The following is a 13,409-nucleotide window of genomic DNA, read 5'->3' on the forward strand; positions in this document are numbered from 1 at the left end:
AAAAAGAAAGGAGATAAGGAACCAGTATAATATGACTTTACCTTTATTTTCTAAAATTCTATCTTCCTTTTTACCTATCTTCAAAGAAAAGTCTAGAAGTTGGCAAAAAATATATATATATATACTTGTACACTGCTCACAAAAATTAGGGGATATTTTATAGCTTCATATTCATTTTGAAATACCCCTTATTTTTTATGAGCAGTATATAATGATATATAAATATGTACATATATATGGAGAAATAGATATAGCTAATATTCAGATAGATAATATATTAATATATACAGATATAAGATAAAGCAAATGTGGCTAACTAAATGTCACAAGTGGTGACTCTAGAAGATCACACTCAAGATTTGAAATTTTTCAAATTAAAAAGTTGAGATTTATCAGGCCCTAGCCCAGTAGCTCAGTTGGTTAGAGCGTCATCCCCATATGCCAAGGCGTGGGTTCCATCCCTGGTCAGGGCACATACAAGAATCAACCAATGATGGCATGAATAAGTGGAACAACAAATTGATATTTCTCTTTCTCTCTGTCTCTTTCTTTTCCTCTCCTCTCTAAAAATCAATAAATAAATTTTAAAAAGTTGAGAAATGTGTAACAGGCATATAATGCTAGAGAATGTTATTTGAAAATGTTATTTAGCCCTGGCCGGTTGGCTCAGGGGTAGAGCGTCGGCCTAGCGTGCGGAGGACCCGGGTTCGATTCCCGGCCAGGGCACATAGGAGAAGCGCCCATTTGCTTCTCCACCCCTCCGCCGCGCTTTCCTCTCTGTCTCTCTCTTCCCCTCCCGCAGCCAAGGCTCCATTGGAGCAAAGATGGCCCGGGCGCTGGGCATGGCTCTGTGGCCTCTGCCTCAGGCGCTAGAGTGGCTCTGGTCGCAATATGGCGACGCCCAGGATGGGCAGAGCATCGCCCCCTGGGGGGCAGAGCACCGCCCCTGGTGGGCGTGCCGGGTGGATCCCGGTCGGGCGCATGCGGGAGTCTGTCTGACTGTCTATCCCCGTTTCCAGCTTCAGAAAAATGAAAAAAAAAAAAAGTAAAAAAAAAGAAAATGTTATTTAAAAAGGCTTTCCCTCAGATCCTGCTTTTTTCCTTTTTAATTTGATTTGAAAGAGAGAGGAAGGGCGAGAGAGAGAGAGAGAAACATCGATGTATTTCTATATGTGCTCTGAGGACTGAACTAGCAACCTTTACATATTGGGACAACTCTCTAACCAACCAAGATATCTAGCCAGGGCAGATCCTGCATTCTTTTTTTTTTTTTTTAATTTTTATTCAGTGAGAGGAAGGGAGGCAGAGACAGACTCCCACATGCGCCCTGACTGGATCTACCCGGCAAGCCCATAGGGCAGGGGTTGGGAACCTATGGCTCACGAGCCAGATGTGGCTCTTTTGATGGCTGCATCTGGCTCGCAGACAAATCTTAAAAAAAAAAAATAATGTTAAAAATATAAAACATTCTCATGTATTACAATCCATTCATTTCCTACCGCTCATGTTCATGGTTGCAGGTGGCTGGAGCCAATCACGCTGTCCTCTGGGACAACACCAAATTTTTATTGGATAATGCATAATGAACACGGGTCGTTGTACGGCTCTCACAGAATTACATTTTTTTTTTCTTTTTTTTTTTCTGAAGCTAGAAACGGGGAGAGACAGTCAGACCGACTCCCGTATGCGCCCGACCGGGATCCACCCGGCACGCCCACCAGGGGGCGACCGCTCTGCCCACCAGGGAGCGATGCTCTGCCTCTCCGGGGCATTGCTCTGTTGCGACCAGAGCCACTCTAGCGCCTGGGGCAGAGGCCAAGGAGCCATCCCCAGCGCCTGGGCCATCTTTGCTCCAATGGAGCCTCGGCTGCGGGAGGGGAAGAGAGAGATAGAGAGGAAGGAGAAGGGGAGGGGTGGAGAAGCAGATGGGCGCTTCTCCTGTGTGCCCTGGCCGGGAATCGAACCCGGGACTTCTGCACACCAGGCCGATGCTCTACCACTGAGCCAACCGGCCAGGGCTCTCATAGAATTACATTTTAAAATATGTGGCGTAGGCCCTGGCCGGTTGGCTCAGTGGTAGAGCGTCAGCCTAGCGTGCGGAGGACCCGGGTTCGATTCCCGGCCAGGGCACACAGGAGAAGCGCCTATCTGCTTCTCCACCCCTCCGCCGCACTTTCCTCTCTGTCTCTCTCTTCCCCTCCCGCAGCCAAGGCTCCATTGGAGCAAAGATGGCCCGGGCGCTGGGGATGGCTCTGTGGCCTCTGCCCCAGGCGCTAGAGTGGCTCTGGTCGCAACATGGCGACGCCCAGGATGGGCAGAGCATCGCCCCCTGGTGGGCAGAGCGTCGCCCCTGGTGGGCGTGCCGGGTGGATCCCGGTCGGGCGCATGCGGGAGTCTGTCTGACTGTCTCTCCCTGTTTCCAGCTTCAGAAAAATGAAAAAAAAAAAAAATATATATATATATATATGTGGCGTTCATGTATCTCTCAGCCAAAAAGGTTCCCGACCCCTGCCATAGGGGATGATGCTCTGCCCTTCTGGGGCATTGCTCTATTGCTCAACAACTGAGCTCTTCTTAGTGCCTGAGATGGAGGCTATGGAGCCATCCTCAGTGCCCATGACCAACTTGCTCCAACTGAGCCATGGCTGCAAGAGGAGGAAGAGAGAGGGAGGGAGGGAAGGAGAGAAGGGAAGGAAGAAGAGAGGGAGGAAGGGAGGGAAGGAGGAAAGGACAGAGGGAGGGAAGGAGGATAGGAGAAAGGGAGGGAGTGAGGGAAGTGAGAGGGGGAGGGGTGAAGAAGCAGATGGGTGCTTCTCCTGTGTGCCCTGACTGGGAATCAAACCCGGGACATCCATACACCAGGCCAATGTTCTACCACTGAGCCAACTGGCTAGGGCCAGCTCCTGCATTCTTTATATAACTCCTGGTTAGAAGCCTTTATGGTAACAACTACCACTCGAGTCTCTCTCTGAGGGTTCTTCACTTTTCTCCTTTAGCTCAGGGCCCTTATATAGCCCACTGTGTGATTACAGGTGAGGTAGGTAGAGAGTTGTAACCTCCTTTCCTTGCAGTATGTCATATTTCTGTAAGGCAGAGGTTCATTTTGCTTTGATAGGTGACTGGTAAGCAAGTGAAGATGTGACTAATATACTGGCCACCTACATGCTGGGAGGAGCCAGATGCACACGGAACTTTATGATGTTCAAAATAGCTAACATGTCGAGTATTTCAGTATTGCTAGACTACTCTGTTTTAAATCATTTCTCTCATACTAACCTACTGAGGTAGATGTTGTTATTAATCCCGTATTACAAAGGAAGGCAGTAAAAAAAAGAAATGAAGTAACTTGTCCAAGACCTCATAGCCAGTAAATGACAGAGCCAGGATTTAGGGCCAGGATTTAAACCCAGGCACTCTGACCAGTTTGTGCCCTTAACCACCAGGCTATCCCAGCTCTCTTTAAGACTTCAATGTGAATGTCAGTGTCCTACAGAGGCTTTTTTTTTGTTTTTTGTTTCTTTTAAGATTTTATTTATTCATTATAGAGAGGGGAAAGAGAGAGAGAGAGAGAGAGAGAGAGAGAGAGAGAGAAGGGGGGAAGAGCAGGAAGCATCAACTCCCATATGTGCCTTGACCAGGCAAGCCGAGGGTTTTGAACAGGCAACCTTAGCGTTTCCAGGTTGACGCTTTATCCACTGTGCCACCACAGGTCAGGCTCCTACAGAGTTTTAAAAGAAGTTTTCAAGCATATTCTTTACTGTGCTTTGGAAGATCAATAACGCCCTGGGAGTTTCCTTAGCTCTCTTTGAAGGTGAAGTGGAAAGAGAATTAATATGACTTATAACTATAACAAAATAAATTATAACCATAGTCAATATTTGAGTGTTTATTATGTGCCAGGCATTGTTTTTACTAAATACTTGAAGGCTTACTGTATTAAATTTTTAAAATTAATTTTCAGAGAAAGAGGAAGGGAGAGAGAAAGAAACATTGATTTGTTTTTCCACTCAATTATGAATTCATTGGTTGATTCTCTCCCCCCCCCCCCATTGGTTGAATCTTATATGTATCCTGACTAGAGATCAAACCCACAACCTTGTTATATCCAGATGATGCTCTAACCAACTGAGCTACCCAGCCAGGGCTTAAACACTTGCTATGCATTATCTCATGTAATACTCTGGCCAACTCTGCAAAGTACTTTACTGTCCCATTTTATAAACAAGGAAGCAGAGTCTCTTGCCCAAGGCCACAGAGCATGTTAGTAGTAAAGCAGTCTGATTTCGGCGCCTAGCTCTTAACCACCAAGGCATATGGTCTACCTTGAGCAACTTGAGGACAAGGGACTGCTGGGTAAATTTACCAATGAACTGTCCAGCAAATAACAAGAGAAGTAAGCACACAGTAAGTGCATCAACTACTAGATACCCTGGAAGAGGTGGGAGACTAGGGAAAGCTACCTTTCCTCTCATGTGTTACTACAGAGTCACAACAACTTATGACATAGACTAATAAAATACAATCTTTACACATTTACTCAAAATGAGCATATAACCCTCCCAGAGGGATTCCAGGGATGACACCAGATGTCCTTGGCTTACCTGTCCCCGCATGACAGCAATCTGCTTATGGAACTGACCCCTGTCGAAACCAGGATCTTTCTGCAAAGGCAAGGAAGGCAGTAGGAGATGGAACCTGCATGAATCCCTCCGAAGAACCCATTTTCCTAACCCAGTTAGAGACCTGCTAATAAACAAAACCTACACAAGGCTTATGAGGCTTAGTGAAGTTAACTACAACCCCCAAACTCCCTGATTCACAGTTTGGGGAAACAGAGAACAAGTAAAGACTTTGTCCTGAGTCTCATTACTAACTCTAAAGAACTCCAGGATCCACTATTCCATTTGAAATGAGAGCTCTGCAGATATACTGCAGTCACATGACACACAGGATAAACACCAGTGTGATTCATCACAGCTGCCAGTGTTTTTCAAACCAATCCAAACTAGATGCTGCGGTCCACATGTGGGAATCTTGTTCTTCAAGGGCTAATAGAAGTCAGAAGGGTGTTAGCCTTGCTCTCGAGCTTGTATTAAGATCAATTAGAAAACCTTTCAGAATTCCTTCTTCTATATGGTTATAAGGCGACGTTTCCAGGGCTAACCTTGAAGAGTTCATATAGGTCCTCTTCCAAGTCCCTCACGAAGTTAGGGTCCGATATCTTTGGAAGAATCAGATCTTTGATCTCCTGAGAGAATGGGACTTTTGCCTGGGGCAACCAGGCCCAGTAAAAAGGATCTGAAAAGAGCAAAGGTGGTATTGAAAGAAAGCCTGCCCATCTCTTCCTCCATATACAACAGAAAAGTTACAAGAGCTGTGAACCCTAAAGGTTACACAGTAAGTGGAGGAACTAGTGTTCAAACCCAGGTCGGCCTAGTCTCAGAGCTTGTACTTTTCCAGATATTACATGACCTTCCAAGACACAAGGCTATCTAGAAATCAATGACTGATCCTGAGACACTGAGATGCTCACTCTGAGGACAAACTAGCGCTGCAACGGGTTTAGTGACCCCCCACCTGTATCTCTACCTCTTTTTAAAAGTTTCTCAGGCCTGACCAGATGGTGGCGCAGTGGATAGAGCGTCAGACTGGGATGAGGAGGACCCAGGTTCGAGACCCCGAGGTCGCCAGCTTGAGCGCGGGCTCATCTGGTTTGAGCAAAGCTCACCAGTTTGGACCCAAGGTCGCTGGCTCCAGCAAGGGGTTACTCGGTCTGCTGAAGGCCCGCGGTCAAGGCACATATGAGAAAGCAATCAATGAACAACTAAGGTGTTGCAATGAAAAACTGATGATTGATGCTTCTCATCTCTCTCCGTTCCTGTCTGTCTGTCCCTATCTATCCCTCTCTCTGTAAAAAAAAAAAAAAGAAGTTTCTCAGTTATAATAGGGCAAGAGCTGGTTTCCAGGATGTCAGCAAGTAAGACAGAACATGGAAAACAGCTTGTATTTAAACAGAAATAGAATGAATTTTAAAAAAAGATAGTCCTCAGAAGGAATAAGAAAAATGCAAAGCAGAGATGAGAAAACTCCACTCTCTGCTTCTAATGGGAATAATATGGGGTAAAAATGATAATACTAGCTCAATTATGGAGTTGTTGCCATGTGCCAGTCATTGTGCTAAAGTGAATGGGCTGCATTATTTCATTACTTCTTCATTTCATTCCTACTTCATAGGAACAATCCTATGATACAGGTGTTATTACCTACCTTGCACAGATGAGCAAACTGAGACCTAGTAAGAAAAGAGACACAGTGGTCTTGAGACTTACATGCCCTCCAGGAGTCAGGATGCTTCAGGGGGAAAGCCAGTCCATTGTCAATGGCAGCCACCTTGATAACAGGCTCCTTCACCACCACCCAGTCTGTGTCCTGAAAAGCAAGAAAAAACTAAATATTTAGGGGCCCATGTGCCTCAGGCCCTTAAAAGTAGTAGCAAAACACCCCATCTCATCCTCCTCAAGCACCAATCCTTATTCAACCTCTGAACTGGTTTCCACATTGTTACTCAGCACACTTATGGCACCTCTACCTTGGCTTGTTCAAGTCCCTTTCTGGTCTTAGAAAAGGTGGACTTGACCTGTGGTGGCGCAGTGGATACAGCACTGACCTGGAATGCTGAGGTCACTGGCTTGAACCCCGAGCTTACCTGGTCAAGGCACATACTGAGAAGCAACTACTAACAGCTGATGCTTCCTATTCCTCCCCCTCCTTTCTCTCTTCCTCTCTCTAAAATCAATAAATAAAATCTTAAAAAAAAAAAAGGCGTACTGCCCCAGGAGTTCCATAGTCCTTGGTAAGAAGGGAACTGACAATAACAAAAGATACCTAGAAACCATTCCTTCCAGGGAAAGGCAACGTGATTCCTGAGGGTATGAAAAAAAGAACTACAAATCAACGTCAGTTGGTCAAAGTCCTTCTGTGTGGACCCTGACTCAGACGCCACCTCACTGGTGGTGACCACATCTTTCCAGTGAGATAACAGGACCATGGAAGATAACAGGTGGCTGCTCCCGCACACAGGAGTCTGTTCCCTGCTTCAGTGATATAGAAAAAGGACAAGGACAAGAGCTGAATGCAAAAAGAGTGGGGCAGGCTACCTGGGACAGCCCACGACTGTCTACTTGGCTCCATGCTTCAGGTTCACTGGTGCCAGCAGAGGAACAGGCAACATAGGTCCAGGACGCCTACATCAAAACCCCCTGGGATACCTTATTCAAAGTACGAAATCCTGAGTTTTATCCAACATAATGGGGGAAAGCCTTGAAGAATCTGTACTACTTTCAATAAGCTCTTCAGGTAATTCTGAGGTCCAAATTTTTTTTTTTTTTTTTTTTTTTTTTTTCTCATTTTTCTGAAGCTGGAAACCGGGATAGACAGTCAGACAGACTCCCGCATGCGCCCGACCGGGATCCACCCGGCACGCCCACCAGGGGCGGTGCTCTGCCCCCCAGGGGGCGATGCTCTGCCCATCCTGGGCGTCGCCATATTGCGACCAGAGCCACTCTAGCGCCTGAGGCAGAGGCCACAGAGCCATGCCCAGCGCCCGGGCCATCTTTGCTCCAATGGAGCCTTGGCTGCGGGAGGGGAAGAGAGAGACAGAGAGGAAAGCGTGGCGGAGGGGTGGAGAAGCAAATGGGCGCTTCTCCTATGTGCCCTGGCCGGGAATCGAACCCGGGTCCTCCGCACGCTAGGCCGACGCTCTACCGCTGAGCCAACCGGCCAGGGCCTGAGGTCCAAATTTAAGAACGACTATTAAAAAAGGAAGTAAAAATATTATGAGGATGTGAGAACTAACCTTATTATGGTAAACATTTCACAATATATACATGCATCACATTGTAGCCTGGGCCGGGTAGTTCAGTTGGTTAGGGTGTTGTCCCAACACACCAAGGTTGTAGGTTTGATCTCTCGCCAGGACACACACAGGATCAACCAATGAATGCATGAATAAGTGGAACAGGAAAGCAATGATTCTTTCTTCCCCTTCCTGTCTCTCTCTCAAATCAGTAATTTTTAAAGATCATAATATCGTACACCTTAAACTTATATAATGCTATCTGTAATTATATATCAATAAAGCTGGAAGGAAAAGAAAACATTATGAGGAAGAAAAACCAATCTCACTTCCTCCTTCTCCAGGTAGCCTCCTCATTAATTTGTATTTATTTACTTATGTATTTATTTATTTATTTATTTTGGTGAGAGGAGGGAGACAGTGAGGCAAACTTCCTCATGTGCCCTGACCAGGATCCACCTGGAGGCCATGGGCCGATGCCCAAGTACTGAGCAATTTTTAGCACCTGAGGCTGTCATGCTCCCCCAGAGCTATCCTCAGTGCCCAGGGCCACACTCGAACTAATTGAGCCACTGACTGTGGGAAGGGAAGAGAGAGAGAAGGTAGGAGAGGGGAGAAGCAGATGGGTGTTTCTCCTGTGTGCCCTGACCGGGAATCAAACCTGGACATCCACACACCAGGCTGGTGGTCTATCCACTGAGCCGCCGGCCAGGGCCCCCATTAATATTTTTAAATGTTCAGATTGAACATGGTTAGAGAAGTGTAGTGAAGTACAGAAAGAATGAGAGTAAAGAAAGTTGCAGGAAGCAACTTTCTCTAAACTGATGTTCTTTGGAATTATGGTCTGTTGCGAAAAAAGTATTCCACAGTCAAAAAAGTATAGAAATCACCAGTGCAATCAAAATTAAACAGGTTCATTTAATGTACAACTTCTCAGACCTTTACTATGCTACTGTGCAATGTGGATCGCTAAGGCATAAAGCATGTCCCAAATTAATCTGAATTTTTCTTCATTCTATTTCCATTAACATCATTTAGTAATATATTCCTTAAAAAACAGAGAGAAACTCTACTAAACACTAATCTATACATTTAAATTTTTTGAGAGAGTAGGAAGGAGAAGAAGAGAGAAGGAAGGAGAGGGAGAGAGGAAGAGGAAAAGGGGAAAGAGGGAGAGGGGGAAAGAGGAAGAAAGGGAGAGAGGAAGGGAGAGGAGGGAGGGAAGGAAGAGAGAGAGAAGCATCAATTTTTTGTTCCACTTATGCATTCATTGGTTGAGTCATTTTATTAGTTTTTAAGATTTCATTTATTGATTTTAGAGAGAAAACAGAGAGAGAGAAAGGCAGCAGAGGGCAGGGGGAGTTGGAGTGGGAAGCATCAACTTATAGTTGCTTCTCATATGTGCCTTGACAGGGCAAGCCCAGGGTTTTGAACCAGCAACCTCAGCATTCCACGTCAACACTTTATTCACTGAGCCTCCATAGATCAGGATCATTGGTTGCTTCTTATCGGTGTCCTGACCAGGGATCGAACCCGCAACCTTGGCATATTGGGATGATGCTCTAACCAACTGAGCTACTGGGCCAGGGCTTAATCTAGCAATCTTAAATATATGTTATTCTAATTCTTCTGAATGCTTATAATCTACCTCATCCTATTCTTCAAGATATAAATGAACCTCTTACCCGAGAGCCAGAACTATCCATTGGATAGTCATATTTAATCAGCCAGTTGTCATTGCCACGATCTGTGTAAACAGAAACATAAAGTTACCAAAAAAAACAAAAACAAAAACAGGTGGGGGGCAACTTTCATTTTCATGGTAGACTAGGTGTATTTTGAACACTTGGACTAATTATTCTACTTAAAACAACTGCAAACTATAAAGTTTTAAAATGTCTCTTGAAGACTTTGGAGATTTTAACAAGATCATTAAGAGTTAAAGTATCAAGATCTGGAAGAGAAAGGAAATCCAGAGGGAGTCCAGCATCTGTGGCTTCTTTTCCTACAGAGCACTTGATGAGCTGGGAAGAGGCTAAGAGGTAGAATGACTGGTTCATTATTCTGCTTATTTGTGTATGTTCAAAAGTCTCCATAATTGTCATTAGTGACACGGTATGTCTTACAGTTTTATATGTGTTTGTATATGCATACATACATACATATACATATATAATTTAAACACATAACAATAACAGTTTAAAAGTCTGTAGGTAAATGGAGCTAAGGGGTTCTAAGATCTTTGCATTGTCCAAGAAAATACTAAAGGTACCAATTAGTATTATTAGATTTGGAGAAGAAAGGATTCAGATTGTAATCTTTAAGGTAACCACCAAGAGAAAAGACAAGGCATATACTACTTCTATGCTAAAAGAGGAAGGATATCAAATGATTATAAAATAATATAAGAAAATAAGGAAGAAAGAAAGATCACAGTGAGAAAGGGTGAATAGAAGAAAACAGGCAGAGGCACTCTCCCTGCAGGAAGCACAGCTCTGTCTTTCCCTTCTCCCTCATCCCCCTCTTCTTCTCCTCAGGCTGTTTTCCTTGCCTTGCTCTTCTTTTTTTCCAAGCTCTAAGAGACCCCACTAGACTTGCAACCAGGTTAGCAATGGGCAGCAGCAGCTCATCCTGGCCCAATCCCCTGCACCAGTCTCCTAAGACCCCCTTTTCTCTGATTTTCCTACTGCATGAACAATAAATCTTGCTTTACTGGCTGAAAAAAAAAATAGGCAGAAAACAAATAATAAGATGGTAGATGAAAAGCCAAACATACCTATATAGACATTATAAAAATTAAACTAAATGTTCTAACATTAAAATATAACAGTTGTCTCATTGGATAAATAAAATTGACAAACTTTTAGCTATAAAGACTAAGAAGAAGCCTGACCAGGCGGTGGCGCAGTAGATAGAGCGTCGGACTGGGATGCGGAAGGATCCAGGTTCGAGACCCCAAGGTCGCCAGCTTGAGCGTGGGCTCATCTGGTTTGAGCAAAAAGCTCACCGGCTTGGACCCAAGGTCGCTGGCTCCAGCAAGGGGTTACTCGGTCTGCTGAAGGCCCGCGGTCAAGGCACATATGAGAAAGCAATCAATGAACAACTAAGGTATCACAACAAAAAATGATTGATGCTTCTCATCTCTCTCCATTCCTGTCTGTCTGTCCCTATCTATCCCTCTCTCTCTGACTCTCTCTGTATCTCTAAAAAAAAAAAAAAAAAAAAAAAAAGACTACGAAGAAAAAAAGAGAATATTCAAATTATTAAAATCAGAAACTAAAGTGAGGACATTACTACTGAGTCTACATAATGATAAGAGGGTATTGTGAGTACTTCATGCCAACAAACTGAATAACCTAAATAAAATGAACAAATTCCTAGAAACACAAAACCTACTAAAACTAAATAGACACAGAAAATCTGAGTGGACCTATAACTAGTCAGGAAATTGAATCAGTTATCAAAACTCTAAACAAATAATAACCCTTGACCTGATGGCTTCATTGGTGAATTCTACCAAACATTTAAAGAACTAATACCAACCGTCCTCAAATCTCTCCAAAAAATTAAAGAGGAGGGAATACTCCCTAACTCATTCTATAAGGTCAGCATTATTATTATTTTTTTTTACAGAGACAGAGAGAGTCAGAGAGAGGGATAGATAGGGACAGACAGGAACGGAGAGAGATGAGAAGCATCAATTCTCAGTTTTTCGTTGCGACACCTTAGTTTTTCATTGATTGCTTTCTCATATGTGCCTTGACCGTGGGGCTACAGCAGACTGAGTAACCCCTTGCTCGAGCCAGCGACCTTGGGTCCAAGCTGGTGAGCTTTGCTCAAACCAGATGAGCCCGAGCTCAAGCTGACGACCTCGGGATCTCAAACCTGGGTCCTCCGCATCCCAGTCCGAGGCTCTATCCACTGCGCCACTGCCTGGTCAAGCAAGGCCAGCATTATTTTGATGCCAAAGCCAGATAAAGAACAAAAGAAAACTAGAGACCAATATCCCTTATGAATATTGATGCAAAAATCCTCAACAAAATACAGCAAACTGAATTCAGCAGCATATTACAAGAATTACGTATCATGACCAATATCTACTACTGGAATGTAAGGATGGTTCAACACAGGAAAATGGATCGATGTGCCCTGGCTGGTTGGTTCAGTGGATAGAGCATTGGCTCAGCATGAGGAAGTCCTGGGTTGGATCCCAGGTCAGGGCACACATGAGAAGTGACCATCTGCTTCTCTTCCCTCCCTCTCCCCCTTCTCTCTTTCTTCCCCTCTCATAGCTAGTGGCTTGATTGGTTCAAGCATCAGAACTAAGAATAGCTAGGTTGACTCAAGGTCCCAGGTGGGGGCTGCCAGGTCGATCCCAGTTGGAGTGGATGTGGGCATTTCCCCTCCTCTCACTTAAAAAAAAAGAAAAAAAATGGATTAATGTAAAACATCACATTAACAAACTAATGATCTCAATTGATATAGAAAAAGCATCAGCCCTGGCCAGTTGGCTCAGTGGTAGAGCATCGGCCTGGCGTGCGGGGGACCTGGGTTCGATTCCCAGTCAGGGCACATAGGAGAGGCGCCCATTTGCTTCTCCACCCCCCCTCCTTCCTCTCTGTCTCTCTCTTCCCCTCCGGGCGCTGGGGATGGCTCCTTGGCCTCTGCCCCAGGCGCTTGAGTGGCTCTGGTCTCGGCAGAGCGATGCCCCGGAGGGGCAGAGCATCGCCCCCTGGTGGGCATGCCGGGTGGATCCCAGTCGGGTGCATGCAGGAGTCTGTCTGACTGTCTCTCCCCGTTTCCAGCTTCAGAAAAATACAAAAAAAAAAAAAAAGCATCAGAAAAAACTCAACATACATTCATGATAAAAACACTTGATGAGCTAGTATTAGAAGGAAATCCTGCCTGACCTGTGGTGGCACAGTGGATAAAGCATCAACCTGGAACGCTGAGGTTGCTGGTTTGAAACCCTGGGATTACCCGGTCAAGGCACATATGGGAGTTGATGCTTCCTGCTCCTCCCCCCTTCTCTCTCTCTCTCTCTCTCTCTCTACTCCTTCTCTCCTCTCTAAAATGAATAAAGTCTTTAAAAATAAAAAATAAAAAGAAGGAAACCCCTTCCACATAATAAAAGTCATATGTGAAAAACCCATACTCAATGGTGAAAAAACCAAAAATTTTCCCTCTAAGATTTGGAACAAGACACAGATGCCCACTTACACAACTTCCATTTTACATACTACTGGAAGACCAGAGCAATTATACAAGAAAAAGAAATAACAATCATCCAAAGTCAGAAAGAAATAGGTAAAATTATCTCTCTTGGCAGATAATGTAACTGTATATGTAGAAACCCTAAAAATTCCACAAAACACTGTTAGAACTAATTGATAAATTCAGCAAAGCATCAGGATACAAAGTCAACACACAACAACCAGTTGCATTTCTATGCAGTAACAATGAACAATCCAAAAAGAAAATTAAGAAAACAACTGTTTACAATAGCATCAAGAAGAATAAAATAGCTAGAAATTAACTAAGGAGATTAAAGACC

General features: G+C 44.4%; 1 protein-coding gene across 1 annotated transcript in view; it reads right to left on the reverse strand.

Annotated features, from left to right (window-relative positions):
• The window catches only part of PI4K2A (phosphatidylinositol 4-kinase type 2 alpha), a 36,644-nt gene that overhangs the window by 3,138 nt on the left and 20,097 nt on the right, over positions 1–13,409 (reverse strand). The window contains exons 5-8 of the mRNA XM_066355251.1: positions 9,541–9,602; positions 6,330–6,429; positions 5,165–5,298; positions 4,602–4,661 (exon numbers count right to left, since the gene is read on the reverse strand). Of these exons, the coding sequence (XP_066211348.1) occupies positions 4,602–4,661; positions 5,165–5,298; positions 6,330–6,429; positions 9,541–9,602 (356 nt within the window). The remainder of the gene's footprint in view (positions 1–4,601; positions 4,662–5,164; positions 5,299–6,329; positions 6,430–9,540; positions 9,603–13,409) is intronic.

This window comes from Saccopteryx leptura, chromosome 13 (assembly GCF_036850995.1).
Source record: "Saccopteryx leptura isolate mSacLep1 chromosome 13, mSacLep1_pri_phased_curated, whole genome shotgun sequence".
NCBI lineage: Eukaryota > Metazoa > Chordata > Mammalia > Chiroptera > Emballonuridae > Saccopteryx > Saccopteryx leptura.